Source organism: Acipenser ruthenus, chromosome 38 (assembly GCF_902713425.1).
Source record: "Acipenser ruthenus chromosome 38, fAciRut3.2 maternal haplotype, whole genome shotgun sequence".
Lineage (NCBI taxonomy): Eukaryota > Metazoa > Chordata > Actinopteri > Acipenseriformes > Acipenseridae > Acipenser > Acipenser ruthenus.
The window spans coordinates 4,569,250-4,589,975 of NC_081226.1; the positions used below are offsets into that span (position 1 = coordinate 4,569,250).

Sequence of the window (20,726 nt, forward strand, 5' to 3'; positions counted from 1 at the left end):
GCAGGAAATACATTTACCTTCTAATATGTTATCTGGGAAAGGGTTAGATGAGTATGTTGAAAGACCAGAAAACATTTTTGGTGATTCAAATTCAGACCTAAAAATTACATTTTTTTTTTTTTTACCCGCACCCGAACCCCGAACCGCAAACCGTGAAAAAGTCAACATTCGGACCCGTGGGCACCCACCCGATGCAGGACTCTACAGTGAATCACTGCTGTCTGCAGCAGCTAGTGCTCCTGGTCAGGTCTCTCTATTCCCTGATGCACAGTGAATCACTGCACTTCAGAGAGAGAGAGACCGACCCTAATATAGGTGCTAATCAGTGTCTGTGAATCCAGCCATATAAGTAGTGTCAGACGTTTCCATTAGAAGTCTTTCTGAATGTTGTAATTGTGTTATCCACCTCTGGTGATGAAATCTGTTGCAAATGGTATACAGGAGGGCTGGAAATAAGACTCCCATTGCATAGCAGTTTGATCCATTTAATGCACATTTGTATTGCCTGCATGCAGTACCTTACACTTTTCTCTATTAAATGTCATTTGCCATGTGTCTGCCCAGTTCTGATTGCTGTCTTAATCATTTTGAATGACCTTTGCTGCTTCAACAGTGTTTGCCACTCCTCCTATTTTTGTGTCGTCTGCAAATTTAACGAGTTTGCTTACTATACCAGAATCTAAATCATTAATGTAGATTAGTAATAGCAGAGGACCTAATACTGATCCCTGTGGTACTCCACTGGTTACCTCGCTCCATTTTGAGGTTTCTCCTCTAATCAGTACTTTCTGTTTTCTACATGTTAACCACTCCCTAATCCATGTGCATGCATTTCCTTGAATCCCTACTGCGTTCAGTTTGAGAATTAATCTTTTATGCGGGACTTTGTCAAAAGCGTTCTGGAAATCTAAATAAACCATGTCGTATGCTTTGCAATTATACATTGTCGATGTTGCATTCTCAAAAAAATCAAGCAGGTTAATTAGACACGATCTCCTTTTCCTAAAACCATGCTGACTGTCTCCCAGGATATTGTTACCATATAGGTAATTTTCCATTTTGGATATTATAGTTTTCATAAGTTTACATTTAATAGAAGTCAGGCTTATTGGTCTGTAGTTACCTGGTTCGGTTTTGTCTCCCTTTTTGTGAATCGGTATTACGTTTGCTATTTTCCAGTCTGTCAGTACAACCCCTGTGTCAAGAGACTGTTGCATGATCTTGGTTAGCGGTTTGTAAATAACTTCTTTCATTTCTTTGAGTACTATTGGGAGGATCTCATCTGGCCCAGGGGATTTGTTTATTTTAAGAGCTCCTAGTCCCTTTAACACTTCTGCCTCTGTTATGCTAAAGTTATTTAAAACTGGATAGGAACAGGTCGACATGTGGGGTATGTTGTCCGTGTCCTCCTTTGTAAAAACCTGTGAAAAGTAATCCTTTAATATATTTGCTATTTTTTTCTTCATCTATGATTTTGCCATTTGTGTCTCTTAGACATTTAACCTCCTCTTTGAATGTTCTCTTGCTGTTATAATATTGGAAAAACATTTTGGAATTGGTTTTAGCCCCCTTAGCAATATTGATTTCTATCTCTCTCTTGGCCTTTCTAACTTCCTTTTTGACTTTCCCTCTTTTGGTCACGCTTTGTAAAGTGCCTTTTTTCGCTGAATATTTTTTTTTTTAATTGATCTATTAAACCATTTTGGCCATTCTGTTTTAGATTTAGATTTGTCTACTTTTGGGATGCAATTGTTTTGCACCTCTAGTACTACATTTTTGAAAAACAGCCATCCTTTTTCTGTGGATGTTTTCTCTATTTTACTCCAATCTACTTCTGTTAGTCTCTATTTCATACCTTCAGAGTTTGCTTTTCTAACATTGTAAACCTTAGCTTTAGTCATTAGTGTTAGTGTTAACATTGTTTGGCTATTGAGCGTTCATCCGTCCTTCATACATTTTTTGCCTGTATCTGGAAAACCATTTATCAGATGACCCAACTGGTATAACTGTAAAGTTCCCTCTTTTGCATGATGGAGACACTCTGATATGAACTGCATTTACCATACCCCCCCCCCCCCCCCACCCGCCAGGTGAAGCAAGCGCGAGCTTGACAACGGTTACCAAGGAGACAGAGCGGATGGGTGCGCTGATTTCACAGCCAGCGGAGCAAGAGAAAGAAAAAGACGAAGAAGGAGGAGAAAGGGAGTGTGACAGTGGCACCGGAGAAGGAGGAAAAGACGACAGAGAGGAGGAGATAACTGAGAAACCAGATAAAACTGCCATCACAGCACCCCCTAGTGCTGTCACTGCTGGAACTGCAAGCAAGGGAATGCCAGGTATGCAACATGCTCTTTAGCAAGGATGCACATTAGCTAGAGCTGCATGAACCCATTATTCAGACTGAGCTCTACCAGGCAAGGGTCAGTGGTGTTGATTGGGCTAATTTACCATTGCAACTGAAGCAAGTGAAGAAACAGCTGCTTGGGTTTGTGTGGATCGCTGTTCTCTGCAGATCTACGAAGAGCAGTAATCCTCACAAACCCAAGCAGAGGTTTTCCCTTGTTCCACTTGGAAATGTAAATTAACCCAATCAACACCAATGATGAATAAAAATGAAATGACACACTGTGATTCCAAACAAGAGTAAGAATAATAATAATAATAATAATAAAAGGGCACATATCACATCACAATTTGAATTGAATAAGAAAGGCAGTGCAGTGCCTGGCAGTTAGGATTCTCCAGACAAGCTCAAAGCCAGGGAAAGGCAGATTTAGAGAGGAAATGATAGCCACTCCATATCAGAACCAGAACCACTCTGAATGATTGCAAACACCTTAATAGAGTGAAGAGGGAAATGTAAAATAACAATAACAATTCATTGTCCGATTTTTACATTTTGAAATGATCCCTGAAGAGATGAATCCCTTCTTAGAAAAGCATCGATAACATTTCAGTGGTACAAGGTTTGTATTTGTTGTACAGTTTCTGGTACCTTGAAACTACTAGCTTACTTTAATAAGTATGTGTTACATCATTGAAATAACAAACTGCCATGCAAGCCTAATCTGTAACCCCTCCTGCCACTCAGGCCACGCTGCGAAGACACTCCCCCCCTGCTCCCCCCTCTCCAAACCTGGCAGTGTCGGGGCTGTGCTGACCAGCAGAGCCAAGATGTCCTTGACAGGTACAGGAAAGCCCCCCGCCTCTGCTCAGGGCCTGGCAATGAGGCTGCTGAGCTTGCCAGGTACGGGGGGGGCAGGAGAGGGGGCCGCAGACACCCCCCCGCCCCCTCCCAAAGTGCATCGAGCTCGCAAGACCATGAACAGACCCTCAGGTGCTCAGGTGAGTGCTGCGGAGACTGCAGTGTGTGTCCCGGTGTGTGTGTGACAGTGTCTACATCTGCATCTTTGTGAGGGTAGTGGAACCAACTCCCCAGTAATGTTGTTGAAGCTGACACCCTGGGATCCTTCAAGAAGATGCTTGATGAGATTCTGGGATGAATAAGCTACTAACAACCAAACCAGCAAGATGGGCTCTCGTTTGTAAACTTTCTTATGTTCTTATCTTGGTCAACAGTGTCTGTCTGCTTGACTTTCTTAGTTTATAATTGTTTTCCCACTTGAGCATACTGATGAAAGCACAAGTTGAAATGCTTGACTCTTTTAGTTTCAGTAACACTGATGGAAGGCACTAGCGGAAACACTTGTCCGCTGGATCGGTTTCTTCCAGTTTCAGTAACACTGATGAAGGCACTAACATGTTTGTCTGCTTGACTTAAATAATTTTAGCTTTTTACATAAATGATTGTAAAATTTAGAACATCAATTTATTCTGTCCCGCCCTGATCATCGTGTAGCTGAAGTGTGTGTGTCTCGCTGGCAGGTGTGGAGGGTCGAGTCCCCAGTGGAGCTGAAGGAAACGCTGCAGCCATGCTCTGCTGCTTCATCACAGGAGGAGGACAGTCCAGGTACAGCAACAATAAACTTCCACTTCTGTGAGCCACACCTCCTCGAAGCACTCTGCGTACTGAGTGCAAAACTACACGAAGAACATGACAGACAGACCTAGGCAGCTGCAAAGGCCAAACTGTGGAAATACGTCTTCAAGCTAGTTTTGAAGGATTGAACAGAATCCGAGCTCCTTTTGGGATTGGGTTCCAGAGTTGCGGTGCGCAGTTTGAGAAGAGTAGAGTGTAACTCTGCGCTCCATCAGTAATCAGGGATGTGGAGGACCGCAGGGCAGGACTAGGGACACACTGAAAGAGCAGCTCTGCAGTATGAGCAGGATCAAGACCATGTAGGGCCTTGTAGCTCAGGAATAAAACCGTAGCGGTACTGAAAGCACAGGCTGCAGATAGTAACTGCAAGCGCAGGGACAGACATTGGAGTGTTTAAACTGTTCACTGCCAAAAACACTTGTATTCATTCATGTATAACAGAATTTAGAAGAAGCCGTATCAAAAAGATGCAAAGAAAAAAAGATGCATGAATGAGGCCTGGAATATATAATGCACGTCGGAGAGGTTTCTATTAGTAGCAGTTTCACCCATTCCAGGTTTTATTCCATGCTTGATTAGCCATGGTGTACAGTAACAAGCTTCTTCCCCACCTCGCCCTCCGATTCTTTTTATGTTGGCTCTTTGTGACCTGGGAGCCAGCATCTCACACAGAGCCATTAGAGCTGCCTTTGGAAAGCGATATCTTGCAAAAAAAGTTCTTCTGTATTTGTTGCGAATAAATAATATAGATCTCTCGCTCTCTGTCTGTTTTGACATATCTGTCTTTATACCAGGGGTGTCAAACTCCAGTCCTCGAGGGCCGCAGGGTCTTCTGGTTTTCATTCCAACTTAAGCTCTCAATTAACATAATTGATCTAATTATTTGAGCGCTCGAGTGGAACGAAAGCCAGGAGACACTGCGGCCCTCCAGGAACTGAGTTTGACACCCCTGCTTTATACGAAAAAAAAAAATTCTTAATAGCCTACACACCTGATACAACTTATCATATTAATGTCTTCTGTAATTACCAGAGGACAACTAAAACAAGGGAGTCACAAAAAACATGACCTTCTACTTAAGTAAATCCTCAATTGTAATAATAATGTGCTTAATTAGACCTTTTTAATTGTTCTCTGATCCTGAAAAAATGCCTTTTAAAATTGTATCATTAACTTGAAATCTCCAACTGTTTAAAAGCTGAAAACAATTAAAAAGGTCTAATTAAGCACATTATTAGTTCAATTAAGGGTTCAATTAAGTAATTAAGAACTCAGTTTGAATGAAAGCCCGCAGACACAGGGGTCCCCAGGACCAGGATTGGGAAGCTCTGCTCTAATGCATCCTCCACCGTGCCAGCACGGTTTGAGGAGCGAGACAGAGAGACTTCAGGAGACTGCACGGCCTCCACCGTGCCAGCACGGTTTGAGGAGCGAGACAGAGAGACTTCAGGAGACTGCACAGATTCCACCGTGTGGAGAACAGCAATCCACACAAACCCAAGCAGCTGTTTCTTCACTCGTTTCTCTGTGGAGAGCTCGACCCCTGTGTGTTTGTGCTGCTCTGCCAACCAGGTTTATTTGACTCCTGACAGCTTTATTTACTGTAACATGGTCCACAGTATGCTTTTTGTTTCCCTGCTAAATCAGAATTAAAGAATATTTGAATATTGGTTTAAAATTTGAAAGAGTTAAACCCATTCTCCCTTCTCTCTCCCCTCTCCCCTCTCCCTCCTGTGCCCCTCTCAGCTCTTGTTAAGAGGCGGAGGCTGGATTCCCCAGCACTGATGGATCTGGAGTCAGAGCAGGAGGCTGCAAAGCAATCTGTATTGGCAGCTGCAGTGCCCCCTACTGGACAAAAAACACAGAACAGCAACAACACAGTTATTGCACAGGTGCGTGTAAATGTGTGTGTATATATATATATATATATATGTGTGTGTGTGGACAGTATACACTGTATATGCTCGATATAGTGGCCTGTCTCCACTGTCTGCCCTTATTCATGTTAGCGCACCGTTTTACTGGCAAAAGGTTAATAAGCTCCCACCCTCTCCAATATATTAAAATATTAGTCAGAAATGATAAAAGTGAAAATAACAACAGACATGTGAAATGTCAGCCTCTTGTCCACTGAAGGCATTTGAAATCAATTGCGCAGCTCTGTGCAGTGTGTGTTCAATCATTACCGGAAGCAAACTAAACCAGCTGCCAGGGTCCTAAATGCTGTGTAACAGGTAGTGTGTCAAAAAGGCAACATTTTCTGTATTTATTTTTAAGTATTATTTTTAATATGTATATTTACACTAGTCTTTCAGAAATGGGAATTTCCAAAATGCAGCCATAATGATAATGTTCATAAAGCTAGTAAGAGGGAAGTAGGGATTTTAAAGAAGCCTTGGTTAACCCTGACCAGTGTAAATGTATTTGCGTTTGTGAACAAGGAGGGCGTGTCCACTGTAGAGAAGGAGGCAGTCTCTCTTGATGACCCCGCCCCCAAAGCAGAGAGGGATGGGCCTGAGCAGGGAGAGGCACAGCCAGAAACCCTAGGGGCGGAACCCGTGGATCCGGAGCACGATGAGGAGCGAGCTGATTCGCTGGAGGACTGGGAGACAGAGGTGGGGGAGGAGTTCAGACTGTTCTATGACAGCTACTCCATGGACGAGCGAGCGGACTCAGACAGCAAGGTGAGAGAGAATGGAAGGCGGGGTTATGAAGGAGACACCTGGAACGTTCATAAAGTACTTTAGAAGTCGTGACAAACACTTCGACTCTCTGTCGTAATTCTGTTAGCGCTTCACATTTTTCCAATTGTCGTGAAATTAGGTGTTAACATTATTGAGCTATTGAGAGTACACCGGCCCATCTGTGTGTCACATTCTTGCACATATCCAGAGAAGCGTTTGTCAGATTGTGATGAAACACTGAATTGCTAATTCTGTTCTGTACATACAGTGCCTATAGAAAGTCTACACCCCCTTGAACTTTTTTCACATTTTGTTGTGTCAGTGCCTCAGAGTTTCATGCATTTAATGAGGATTTATTTCCACTTATCTACACACCATACTCCACACTGTTAAGGAGAAAAAAGTTTTTATTGAGAACAAAATTATATATTAAAAATACAAAACGGAAAGATCATAATTGGATAAGTTTCCACCCCCCTGAGTTAATATTATTATTTTTTTTTTTCATTATTTATTTCTTAGCTGACGCCCTTATCCAGGGCGACTTACAATAGTTACAAGATACCACATTATTTGTACATACAATTACCCATTTATACAGTTGGGTTTTTACTGGAGCAATCTAGGTAAAGTACCTTGCTCAAGGATACAGCAGCAGTGTCCCCACCAAGGATTGAACCCACGACCCTCCGGTCAAGAGTCCAGAGCCCTAACCACTACTCCACACTGCTAATACTTGGAGGCACCTTTGGCAACAATTCCAGCTGTGAGTCTGTTGGGATAGGTCTCTACCAACTTTGCACACCTGGATTTGGCAATATTTGACCATTCTTCTTTACAAAACTGTTCAAGCTCTGTCAAGTTCCTTGGGGAGCGTTGATGGACAGCAATCTTCAAGTCATGCCACAAATTTTCGATTGGATTTAGGTCGGGGCTCTGACTGGGCCACTCAAGGACATTTACCTTTTTGTTCCTTATCCAACCAAGCTATTTCAGTTTTTATTTTTAATTAATTTTCTACAAATTTCTAGAATATTTTTTTCACTCGGAAGTTGTGGGGTAGGATGTGTAGATAAATGGGGGAAAAAAAAAAACTATTTTAATTCATTTTGAAAGGGGGTGTAGACTTTCTATAGGCACTGTAACATTTATATACGTCATGGTCATCAATTTGTTCATTACACTATCTCTGGTTTTGAATTTCCGGCTGTGGCTGTGGGGCATGGATGTTACTGACAGGCTTGTTTCTCTCTCTCTCTCTCTCTATCTCTCTCTCTCTCTCTCTCTCTCTCTCTCTCTCTCTCTCTCTCTCTCTCTCTCTCTCTCTCTGCTACAGTCGACTGGTGAAGGGGGGATGGAGGGCCAGCAGAGCGCAGGAGAGGAGTCGGGGAACCAGTCTGACAGAGTGAGTATTCCTTCAATCCTTCTTTAGAAGTCACCCCCCCATTTGAACCTATTAGCAGCAGCTACACTTCTGTCGGTGAGTGTGTAGATCTCACACTCAATGTCAGTGACAAAACATTCAAAACGTTTAAACCACAACAGGTTTTGTAAAAACAGATTAAGTGCGTTAATATCACGTTTGATCTATTTTTTATTTAAGCAATAAGGCACGCGCGGGCGTGGGTTGTGCTGGTATTGTCACTTCTTGGGGTGTTTTTAGGCACAAGACACAGTTGAGTGACAATATCCAGCACAGCCCGTGCCCTCAAGAGCCTTATTGCTTTATAAAACTGATTTATAAACGTTTTATAAAAAAGAAAGGAGAAATCTGTATAGTGTCTAAAGATTTATTAACATTTTCAGGTATAACCTTCCACAACAGAAAATAGACCTGATGAACACATTTATATATATTTTTCAGTAAATACTTTTTTTTTTTTTAAATACTTTAATAACTGTAAAAATCTTGCTTCGATGTGTTTCAGTTCATTTTTCTGAGTTTAAATAACCTCTCTTGGTTGTGTATCTGTGAGGTGCCTGTCTTCCTGCGTATTCAAGGTAATGTTGTTGCTAGGTAATTAACTCCCATTGGCGCTAGCGTATACCAAAACAGTGCAAGAGTTTAAAGTGCTTTGTTGGGATGAAGATTATTAAGTAATTCATTTAAAGTCAAATTGTATTTTTTTTTTTCAGAAAGCCAGTCATTTAAGCATTAACAGACAAATCTGTTTGTTTCATTTCTCGAGGGTTTTGTTTTTTTTAGCACGTCAGTGTTACATTCGTGTACCTGTAAAGAGAGTGGGTGCGGGGACAGTAAAGGAGAAGAGAGACAGTGGAGAAAAGCCAGGCGGGTGGTTAAGACATCGCGTGTAGTAATGGAAATACTGTCGAAAGAAATCAAAATATCCAGAGTTAAAAATGAATGAAGAGTCACTTTCACAAAACGATGGCTAATACCAACTAAAATGAGGGAAATAAAACTGAATCTCTGACAACTGGATCCGACCGAAGTTACAGCAAATGACTGGTATGAACTACAAATCAAATACCAAAACAGCGTCTTGTTTAAAATAGCAAACTGATTCGCAGTGCAAATTAATATAAACTGGAAGATATGAAAAGACACACCTTGATGTCTTCAGTGTCTTCCATGACAGCAGGTATTTTGACAGGTGTTTTCTTTGATTTTGGTGGCACAGTGATACGTGGTTAGCACAGGTGCAGTGCTTTGCTTTTGTTCCTAATTAGTTCCTAATCATGACATTGTGCTGGATAGTGTAACAACTTGTAACTCTGATGGACCAATCGGCATGCAATATTAATTATAATAATATTGTGTCAAGTGGCCCCAGAGATTGGTTGTGCCTCGATGATACATCAGCAGTCGCTTGCACAGTTTGCATTCAACTTTTTTTTTTTCATCGCCTGGGCATTTAACGAAAAAATCCCAATCAGCAGAGGGGTTTCGAGACATTTCTTTCAATACAGCTCACGCGTTACAGTGCTTTGCTGTCGAGATGGCGAATGAAGAAATTAAAGCTTTGCCTCTGGATAACACGAGCTGGAGGAGGGAGGGGTGGATGGTGCTCAGTTTTCTAAATTAAACTTATAACGGCGTCGTATAGAGTTGCTACATATAACGATTTGGTAGTGGATTTTAATACAACAACTTTTAAGTAATATGCATTATACAAATCAAAAGATCCAATTTTGCATGTGAGTGACATGTAATGTGTGCTTTATAAGTATTCACACATTGTCAAACGGTTTCTGTTAACAGAAAAAAAAAAGAAAAACCTTCGAAGGTTAAGAAATAATTTGAATTCCTGACTAGCGAACGACCCTTCGAACCTTTGAACACAGCCCTACTTCTAATATGTTTACGTTTTCGTTGGCTGCTTCTAATCAAGTTGAGAGGGTACTTTCTCTTGCATGAATGTATGACGAGTGCTAATCAGGGTCTGTGAAACCGACCGTCAGTTTCCAAACGTCTGTCTGTCTGTTCACAGAGCTCCAGCTCGGGCGCCAGGAAGAAGGGGAAGAAGAAATGGAGGAGTGAGAGCCCGTGGGTGAAGCCGTCCCGAAAACGCAAGAAGAAAGGAGGCAAGGGGGGTGCGGGTAAGGGGAGTGGGTGGCATGGGATGGGGGTAATGGAAGGGGGGAAGGGGATGGAGAGCTGTGGGTTAGGCATGGGGTGGAACATCAAAAGTTAATACTGTTTAGACTGTGATATACCTGATGTGGTTTAGACGTGGCACTGAGAGCTCTGTAAAAAGCCCCCAAGATGTGACGACTGAAACAGAAAAGGATACAAAGTGAATTTAAACAAGAAGAATACATTAATTAAATCGCTGAATTCAGCAGCATACCAAGTGGCACAGTAGCTGTGTTTATAATGTATCAGTGGTTTTATTTAAGTATTTATATTTAAAAAGAGTGAATGGAAAAAAAATTGCAATGTGTCTCGAAACCAGTTCAAACCAGTCTTCTTTTGTGTCTCAGGAACCAGCGGTCCCAGTCCAGCAACCAGTGAATACACAGAGGTACCCCTTGACTCTCTAGCACTGCATACTGGGAAGAACCTGTCTCCACAACACCCAGGTACTGGAAAGACAGGGAGGGAAGTTGGCTCTAGTGGTTAGAGCTGAGCAGGGACTGGGAGGGAGGCAGGGAAGCTTTCTGTTAATGTGTGAATGTCTGGCAGCCTGTGTGAGTCTGTGTGTCTGTCTCTGAGTCACTCTCTGTCTGAGCTGTGTGTCCCATGCTGGTCCCGTGTGCGCAGGCCTGTCGACCGACGGGAGCTCCATGGAGACGGAGCGTCTGGAGGAGCTGCCGCTGTGCAGCTGCAGGATGGAGGCGCCGAAGATAGAGAGGATCAGCGAGAGAGCCAAGAACATGTGCATGGCAACGGAGAGCATCGATGGAGAGGTGAGAGGTGGAGGATGAGGAGGAGGGAGAGGGAGAGAGGATCAGAGAGATAGATCGACAGAGAAGTGAGAGGAGGAGGTGGGAGGGACAGTGATGGAGATGTGAGGAGCGAGGGGAGAGGGACAGTGGGTGATGGTGCTATTTGCTTTCATTGTGTATTGTGTGTCTCCCTACAGCTCAGCGGCTGCAGTAACACGATAGTGAAGCGGGAGACGATGCGCCCCTCCAGCAAGGTGTCTCTCATGGTCCTGTGTGAGCAACACCGTGCCAGGATGGTCAAACACCACTGCTGCCCCGGCTGTGGATACTTCTGCACCTCTGTGAGTCTGGCTGTGTGTCCGTCTGCACCTCCCTGAGTCTGGCTGTGTGTCTGTCTGCACCTCCCTGAGTCTGGCTGTGTGTCTGTCTGCACCTCCCTGAGTCTGGCTGTGTGTCTGTCTGCACCTCCCTGAGTCTGGCTGTGTGTCCGTCTGCACCTCCCTGAGTCTGGCTGTGTGTCTGTCCTGCACCTCTCTGAGTCTGGCTGTGTGTCTGTCCTGCACCTCCCTGAGTCTGGCTGTGTGTCTGTCCTGCACCTCCCTGAGTCTGGCTGTGTGTCTGTCCTGCACCTCTCTGAGTCTGGCTGTGTGTCTGTCTGCACCTCTGTGAGTCTGGCTGTGTGTCCGTCTGCACCTCCCTGAGTCTGGCTGTGTGTCTGTCCTGCACCTCTCTGAGTCTGGCTGTGTGTCTGTCCTGCACCTCCCTGAGTCTGGCTGTGTGTCTGTCCTGCACCTCTCTGAGTCTGGCTGTGTGTCTGTCTGCACCTCTGTGAGTCTGGCTGTGTGTCCGTCTGCACCTCCCTGAGTCTAGCTGTGTGTCTGTCCTGCACCTCTCTGAGTCTGGCTGTGTGTCTGTCCTGCACCTCCCTGAGTCTGGCTGTGTGTCTGTCCTGCACCTCTCTGAGTCTGGCTGTGTGTCTGTCTGCACCTCCCTGAGTCTGGCTGTGTGTCTGTCCTGCACCTCCGTGAGTCTGGCTGTGTGTCTGTCTGCACTTCCGTGAGTCTGGCTGTGTGACCTGGCTGTCTTTGTACCTTTGTGTGTGTGTGTGTGTGTGTGTGTGTGTGTGTGTGTGTGTGTGTGTGTGTGTGTAGGGATGGCAATAAGACTTGCATTGCATAGCAATTTGACGTTTAATTAGACACACCTCACGCTAGTAGTAAAACCTGAAATGGCTGAAACTGCAATGCAATAGGAGTCTTATTTCCAGCCCTTGTGTGAGTCTGTCTGCCTGTCTGTCTCTCTCTGTCTTTCTGTCTGTCTGTCTGCACCTCCTGTGAGCCTGCCTGCCTTTCTCCCCAGGATGGTCAAACTGACGCTGCCCTGGCTTTGGACACTTTTGCAACTCTGTACCCCTGTCACTCTTCCCCTGTATGTACCCCTGTCTCTACCCTTGTATGTACCCCTGTCTCTCTTCCCCTGTATGTACCCCAGTATGTACCCCTGTCTCTCTACCCCAGTATGTACCCCTGTCTCTCTTCCCCTGTATGTACCCCAGTATGTACCCCTGTCTCTCTACCCCAGTATGTACCCCTGTCTCTCTTCCCCTGTATGTACCCCTGTCTCTACCCTTGTATGTACCCCTGTCTCTCTTCCCCTGTATGTACCCCAGTATGTACCCCTGTCTCTCTACCCCAGTATGTACCCCTGTCTCTCTTCCCCTGTATGTACCCCTGTCTCTCTTCCCCTGTATGTACCCCTGTCTCTACCCTAGTATGTACCCCTGTCTCTCTTCCCCTGTATGTACCCCTGTCTCTCTACCCCAGTATGTACCCCTGTCTCTCTACCCCAGTATGTACCCCTGTCTCTCTACCCCAGTATGTACCCCTGTCTCTCTTCCCCTGTATGTACCCCTGTCTCTCTTCCCCTGTATGTACCCCTGTCTCTCTTCCCCTGTATGTACCCCTGTCTCTCTCTTCCCCTGTATGTACCCCTGTCTGTCTTCCCCTGTATGTACCCCTGTCTCTCTTCCCCTGAATGTACCCCTGTCTCTCTATTATTATTATTATTATTATTATTATTACATTTCTTAGCAGACGCCCTTATCCAGGGCGACTTACAATTGTTACATACAATTACCCATTTATACAGCTGGGTTTTTACTGGAGCAATCTAGGTAAAGTACCTTGCTCAAGAGTACAACAGCAGTGTCCCCCACTGGGGATTGAACCCACAACCCTCCGGTCAGGAGTCCAGAGCCCTAACCACTATTCCACACTGCTGCCTCTACCCCTGTATGTACCCCTGTCTCTCTTCCCCTGTATGTACCCCTGTCTCTCTTCCCCTGTATGTACCCCTGTCTCTCTACCCCTGTATGTACCCCTGTCTCTACCCTTGTATGTACCCCTGTCTCTCTTCCCCTGTATGTACCCCTGTATGTACCCCTGTCTCTCTTCCCCTGTATGTACCCCTGTCTCTCTACCCCTGTATGTACCCCTGTCTCTCTACCCCTGTATGTACCCCTGTCTCTCTACCCCTGTATGTACCCCTGTCTCTACCCTTGTATGTACCCCTGTCTCTCTTCCCCTGTATGTACCCCTGTATGTACCCCTGTCTCTCTTCCCCTGTATGTACCCCTGTCTCTCTACCCCTGTATGTACCCCTGTCTCTCTACCCCTGTATGTACCCCTGTCTCTCTACCCCTGTATGTACCCCTGTCTCTCTTCCCCTGTATGTACCCCTGTCTCTCTACCCCTGTATGTACCCCTGTCTCTCTACCCCTGTATGTACCCCTGTCTCTCTTCCCCTGTATGTACCCCTGTCTCTCCTCCCCAGTATTTACCCCTGTCTCTCTTCCCCTGTATGTACCCCTGTCTCTACCCCAGTATGTACCCCTGTCTCTCTTCCCCTGTATGTACCCCTGTCTCTCTTCCCCTGTATGTACCCCTGTCTCTCTTCCCCTGTATGTACCCCTGTCTCTCTACCCCAGTATGTACCCCTGTCTCTCTTCCCCTGTATGTACCCCTGTCTCTCTTCCCCAGTATGTACCCCTGTCTCTCTTCCCCTGTCTCTCTACCCCAGTATGTACCCCTGTCTCTCTTCCCCTGTATGTACCCCTGTCTCTCTTCCCCTGTATGTACCCCTGTCTCTCTACCCCAGTATGTACCCCTGTCTCTCTTCCCCTGTATGTACCCCTGTCTCTCTTCCCCAGTATGTACCCCTGTCTCTCTTCCCCTGTATGTACCCCTGTCTCTCTACCCCAGTATGTACCCCTGTCTCTCTTCCTCTGTATGTACCCCTGTCTCTCTACCCCTGTAAGTACCCCTGTCTCTCTACCCCTGTATGTACCCCTGTCTCTCTTCCCCTGTATGTACCCCTGTCTCTCTTCCCCTGTATGTACCCCTGTCTCTCTTCCCCTGTATGTACCCCTGTCTCTCTTCCCCTGTATGTACCTCTGTCTCTCTTCCCCAGTATGTACCCCTGTCTCTCTTCCCCTGTATGTACCCCTGTCTCTCTACCCCAGTATGTACCCCTGTCTCTCTTCCCCTGTATGTACCCCTGTCTCTCTACCCCTGTATGTACCCCTGTCTCTCTTCCCCTGTATGTACCCCTGTCTCTCTTCCCCTGTATGTACCTCTGTGTCTCTACCCCTGTATGTACCCCTGTCTCTCTACCCCAGTATGTACCCCTGTCTCTCTTCCCCTGTATGTACCTGTGACGAAGTGCCCGCCCCTGTGTGTATTTTCTGTGTTTATATGTTATATGTTACGTGTTGTGTGTAAATGTTGGTGTATAGCGATGGCTGCACGGGATATAAATGGGTGTGTGCAGCACGAGTATTTAAAATGTATATTTGTATTTAGGCACGAGGATGGCACAGCACTTCACGTGCAAGTAAAATGTAATATATGAGCACGGGGAATTGCACTTTATTGATTCACGTGCAGTTGTACCGCGACTCCAATTGAATGATTGATTAGCAGTCGAGTCTCGGTACAACTGCATAAAAGCAGCATGTTTTCACTCACTCGGGGTTGGGTGTTCGAGAGTGGAGAACGGGAGAGAGAGGAGGAGAAAGAAAAGCAAAATAAAACGTAAAGTGTTTGTTCTCACCGTGTTTGTTTGTCTCCGTGCACCGTTTGTTAAGTGTTAGTTCGTTTTGTTTGACTGTTTATTTTGGCCTCAAGCGCCGTGTCCTGTTTTGTGTTTAAAACCCTTTTATTTTCTGGTCTGTTAATTATTAAATACTGAGCGCGATCACGCGCTCAGCTTCACCAAAACTCCAAGTCTCTGTTGTTTATTTCCTGGATCTGGTCTGACGCCACCCACTCCGGCCGTCTTTGTCACAGTACCCCTGTCTCTCTTCCCCTGTATGTACCCCTGTCTCTCTACCCCAGTATGTACCCCTGTCTCTCTTCCCCTGTATGTACCCCTGTCTCTCTTCCCCTGTATGTACCCCTGTCTCTCTACCCCAGTATGTACCTCTGTCTCTCTTCCCCTGTATGTACCCCTGTCTCTCTTCCCCTGTATGTACCCCTGTCTCTCTTCCCCTGTATGTACCCCTGTCTCTCTTCCCCTGTATGTACCCCTGTCTCTGTCCCTTTGTCTATCTGTTTGTCTGGGTTCTGTTCTTGTTTCACATCTCTCCCCTTCCTCCCCCACTCCCTGCAGGGCACGTTCCTGGAGTGTCACCCTGACTTCAGGATCACTCACCGCTTCCACAGCTCCTGCATGTCCCGGCTTGGAGGCCTGCTCTTCTGCCCTCACTGTGGGGAGGACGCCTCGGAAGCCCAGGAGATCACTGTGGCAACCGCTGATACGTCCAGCGCCACGGCAACCGCAGCCCCGCCCCCCTGCACCGGAGAGGGGGAGGGGCGACCAGACTCCACCCAGGCCAGGTCAGAGAGCTGCTTCTGGTTTCAACTCAATAACACTGATGAAGGCACTAGCTGAAACGCTCGTCTGTTTGACTGCTTGTATCCTTTCTTCTAGTGTCAATAATAGAATACAGTGTAACTGATCTCTTTCTCTCTGTCTCAGCGCTCGTATGAGGGGCAGTGGGGAGCTAAGGAAGGGCCCCTTGGAGCTGGCCCCTGCTGACTGCATCGACAGCTCGGGACCCTCGGTCACCCTGCCCTCGGGGGCCACAATCTCTGCCAGTGCACTTCCACAGGGGGAAAGCAGGGCGGCGCTGGAGAGGGCTCTCATGAGCCACGAGGCAGAGAGGTGAGGGGGCTGGGGGGCTTCAACACAGACACTGAGATATGGAGATCAATAGATACATATATGTATGTATGTATGTGTATGTGTGTGTGTGTGTGTATATATATATATATATATATACACACACAAACACGCAGTAGACTTGTGTTAATCCGTGCTTCAGATTTCGATAATCTGTTTGGTTTAATTTAAATCATCTGATCTATGGGGAAGCTTGTATTCGCACACTATTAGTGCAGAAGTCAGCGTATCTGTGCAGAAGCGGACGGTCATCATTTAATTGAATTCAATTCAATTGAGTACAGTATAGTGCAAGCCATGGACAGTAGTGTATTGTAGTTACTGTAGTTACCAGTGACAAGAGAGCAGAAAGCAGACTTAAGACTCTCTTAGCCTGGCAGTCTGAATATGAAGAGCAGTTACGACAATTCAAGACTCAGAGCAAGAGCAGTGACTTTTTAAAGCAGCTCTCTCTGCCTCTGAACAACGCTGATTATGTACAGTATATGTTTTTCCGTTGTTGGGACGTTATATTTTATTTGTATTGTTGCATTTTTCGAGTTTTCGATTAATAGCGCAGGGATTTTCCAAACAGTAAACTTTCGGCTAATCAATGTTTTCACTAATTTGGGTTCAAATCGGTCCCAGTCTGCACGGATTAATGGGGGTCTACTGTGTGTGTGTGTGTGTGTGTGTGTGTGTGTGTGTGTGTGTGTATATATATTAATTTTAAATGATAAGGGAAAGATGAAGAAAGTGGAGGCTTTAAAAATACATTTGAATTGAGGCATTTTTTTTTTTTTTTAAGTTTTGAACCAACAGCTTCAATCTATATCTTGTATTACTAATCACTGGTGGTATCGAAGCAGATTGAAGAGTGAACACATTGAAACGTGATGGCTGTCTCACATACTCCCCTTTTCTTTTTCCCCCCGCCCAGGAGAAAGAAGCTGCGTTTCCACCCTCGCCAGCTCTATCCTGCTGCTAAACAGGGGGAGCTACACAAAGTGCTGCTCATGTTGAGTGAGTGACTCTCCGTGCGTGTGTCTGTGTGTCTCTGTACCCCTTTCTATGATACTGCATTAACACCCTGTGTTTGATATTTAACCTGTGTGTGTGTGTGGGTGTGTCTGTACCCTGTGTTTGATATTTAACCTGTGTGTGTGTGTGTGGGTACCCTGTGTTTGATATTTAACCTGTGTGTGTGTGTGTGTGTGGGTACCCTGTGTTTGATATTTAACCTGTGTGTGTGTGTGTGTGTGTGGGTACCCTGTGTTTGATATTTAACCTGTGTGTGTGTGTGTGGGTACCCTGTGTTTGATATTTAACCTGTGTGTGTGTGTGGGTACCCTGTGTTTGATATTTAACCTGTGTGTGTGTGTGTGTGTGGGTACCCTGTGTTTGATATTTAACCTGTGTGTGTGTGTGTGGGTACCCTGTGTTTGATATTTAACCTGTGTGTGTGTGTGTGTCTGTACCCTGTGTTTGATATTTAACCTGTGTGTGTGTGTGTGTGTGGGTACCCTGTGTTTGATATTTAACCTGTGTGTGTGGGTACCCTGTGTTTGATATTTAACCTGTGTGTGTGTGTGTGGGTACCCTGTGTTTGATATTTAACCTGTGTGTGTGTGTGTGGGTACCCTGTGTTTGATATTTAACCTGTGTGTGTGTGTGTGTGTGTGTGGGTACCCTGTGTTTGATATTTAACCTGTGTGTGTGTCTGTACCCTGTGTTTGATATTTAACCTGTGTGTGTGTCTGTACCCTGTGTTTGATATTTAACCTGTGTGTGAGTCGGTCGGTACCCTGTGTTTGTTTGTTTATCTGTGTCTCTCTGCAGTGGATGGGATCGACCCCAGCTACCAGACAGACATTCAGAGCAAGAAAACATCCCTGCATGGAGCAGCACAGAGAGGTTGCCTGGCTATCTGTCACATCCTTTTACAGGTGAGCACACTGCACACTGCATCCTACACACTGCACCCTACACCTGCTTACTGCACCCTGCACCATGCTCCCTACATATCACTGCATTGTGAAGATGTTGAGAGACTTCTTGTCAGTGTTTCTTGTCATTGAATGTATTAACCATGTAAAAATCCTACCCTTTTGAGTTCAGACTGAGGGGCTGAAGATTATTAAGAAAATAGTTTTCACTCTCCGATGAAAAATACCTTACGATTACAATTACCTAGTTTGAACATAAAAATAAAACTTCAGTCAAATAAATGTTTAATTTGTAATTTAATGAGTACCTACCAGAAAACTGTAAAATGACCAGTGAAGCCACAGCTCTCAGGAAATCAGATCAGAAATCATTGTATAAATAGTGTGTATGGGTTTGATTTTAGACCAGATAGTTTGGCAGGTGCGCAGGCTCATCTACTTCAGATTCTTTACTCGAATCAGTGTGAAGAAGTTCGTCAACCGAGGGATCTGTCAACTCAGCAACATCTTCTGTAAATAAATAAATAAATACAATTTCAGGTGGGTAAGCAGTCTTGGTTATGTAAAGCAGTTCAATTTGCTCTCCAGTAATGCCTGCGCTTTGAAGCCATGGTATACAGTAATCGAAACTATAGATACTGGAAGCTGCTTTGCATAATAAATAGCATCTCTATTGGCTTGGAGCTTTAGTTAAGTGTGTTTTGATTGGTGTGTCATCCTTGACATTTCCCTATGAATATTTCACTACAGTTCATATTTTGTGTATTTCTTTTGGGGTTTATGAATATTTTGGATGATTTAGTAGGATTTGAGGTAAGCTTTGTACTTGTGATCGTCGAGTCTCCCAACAGGAAACAAAAAACTAAAACTTTGCCAAAAAATTAAATGAAGTATCACTCTTGACCTGACTAAGTGTGTCTGAAGTCTGACGAAGGCTTTTGTGCAATTACATTATCAGTCGAATTTAATGAAAATTATAATGGACAATCCATAAAGGGTTAAGTTTCTTTTTGTATTTCTGTCTCGCAGGTACAATGGGGAGAAAAGGGGTTATAATCCAGCTTTGATGGGGAAATGGGTCTACCACATTGGGTACAATTGTGTGAAGGGTTGTAGTGCAGGTTAAACAGGGAAATTGGGTTACCGCATTGGGTTCTGGAAGAAGTGTTGTAATCGAGGCATCTCACGCACTCTGTTTCCAGGCAGGCGCAAACATAGACGCCCAGGACAAGAGCCTGAAGACCCCTCTGCTGGAGGCCATCGCCAACAATCACCTGGAGGTGGTGCAGTACCTGGTGAAGCATGGAGCCAATGTGCACCATGCGGTGAGAGAGAGAGACACACACACACACACACACACACACACACACAACTGGGTGTGTCTCTAATGCTCTTGTTTTTCTGTTTCCTGTTCTTGTCCTCTGCTCTCAGGAGGAGGACGGCTCCACTGGTCTGCATCACGCTGCCAAGATCGGGACCCTGGAGCTGGTGAAGCTGCTGCTGGCTACAGGAAAGGTGGAGGTCAACGCACAGGTCTGTTTGCTCAGCGGGCTCTGCTTGACTCCCTGTCTGTGTGCAGAAAATCCTCTCTGTGTCTCTAAAGACCTGTATTAATGTGTCTCTTGCTCTCTCTCTCTCTCTCGCTCTGTTGTGTGTGTGTGTGTCTCTCTCTTTCTCTCTCTCTCGATCTCAGTCTGTAATGACCTGTATTAATATCTCTCTCACTTTCTCTCTGCGCGCGTGTCTCTCTCTCTCTCGCTCTCACTCTTCTCTCTCTCGCTCTCTGTGTCTGTAATGACCTGTATTGTCTCTCACTCTTGCTCTCGCTCTGTGTGTGTCTGTCTGTCTCTCTCTCTCTCTTGCGCGTGCTCTCTCACTCTTTCTCGCTCTCGCTCTCGCTCTCTGTGTCTGTAATGACTTGTATTAGTATCTCTCTCTCACTTTCGCTCTTGCTCTGTGTGTGTGTGTGTGTGTGTGTCTCTCTCGCTTTCAGTTCAGTTCAATTCAAAGGTGCTTTATTGGCATGACAACATTAGTGATATTGCCAAAGCAGACAAAAGTACAGTATATAATACAAATTATGAACATCAATATAAAAAGTAAATGAAAATGATTAATTAAATAAAGGTAATAATGTAAAACTGAACACTGGTAAATAATCAACCCCCCCGTCTGTGCCCCTGTGCAGAGCGCTGTCTGTGGCAGTGACAGGCACACACATACTGGGCAGCCAGTGGGGCTGTGTGTCCCTCCCCCAGCAGGACTCCCACTCTCTCTGGAGAATGTGTCCCTGTGGCAAGCTGGCTCGAGAGGTGACGCCGGACCTGGAAGAACCACTCAGCACTGCCAGAACAAATAGACAAAACACGGCCAACACTAAACACACAAGTATCCAGTAGCAACTGCTTTTTAGTTTACTCTCCTTCTCTATCCCGTTCTTTCGCCCTGAATGCCCATCCCTGTGTGCGTGAAACACTGACTCTCTTATGCAGCTCTACTGAGACTCGATTGCTAATCAGTCATTCA

The 20,726-nt window shown here is 45.2% G+C and overlaps 1 protein-coding gene across 2 annotated transcripts in view; it reads left to right on the forward strand.

Annotated features, from left to right (window-relative positions):
- LOC117434270 (histone-lysine N-methyltransferase EHMT2) overlaps positions 1–20,726 on the forward strand; it is a 38,292-nt gene that overhangs the window by 3,327 nt on the left and 14,239 nt on the right. Inside the window, exons 3-18 of one of the 2 annotated variants that reach the window (XM_059009023.1) lie at positions 2,091–2,336; positions 3,092–3,345; positions 3,886–3,970; positions 5,747–5,892; positions 6,442–6,684; positions 8,021–8,089; positions 10,137–10,245; positions 10,630–10,728; positions 10,910–11,055; positions 11,232–11,375; positions 15,703–15,929; positions 16,072–16,257; positions 17,195–17,277; positions 18,094–18,200; positions 19,403–19,525; positions 19,632–19,733. In XM_059009023.1, the coding sequence (XP_058865006.1) occupies positions 2,091–2,336; positions 3,092–3,345; positions 3,886–3,970; positions 5,747–5,892; positions 6,442–6,684; positions 8,021–8,089; positions 10,137–10,245; positions 10,630–10,728; positions 10,910–11,055; positions 11,232–11,375; positions 15,703–15,929; positions 16,072–16,257; positions 17,195–17,277; positions 18,094–18,200; positions 19,403–19,525; positions 19,632–19,733 (2,369 nt within the window). The remainder of the gene's footprint in view (positions 1–2,090; positions 2,337–3,091; positions 3,346–3,885; positions 3,971–5,746; positions 5,893–6,441; positions 6,685–8,020; positions 8,090–10,136; positions 10,246–10,629; positions 10,729–10,909; positions 11,056–11,231; positions 11,376–15,702; positions 15,930–16,071; positions 16,258–17,194; positions 17,278–18,093; positions 18,201–19,402; positions 19,526–19,631; positions 19,734–20,726) is intronic. The other variant, XM_059009024.1, reaches the window with a different exon arrangement.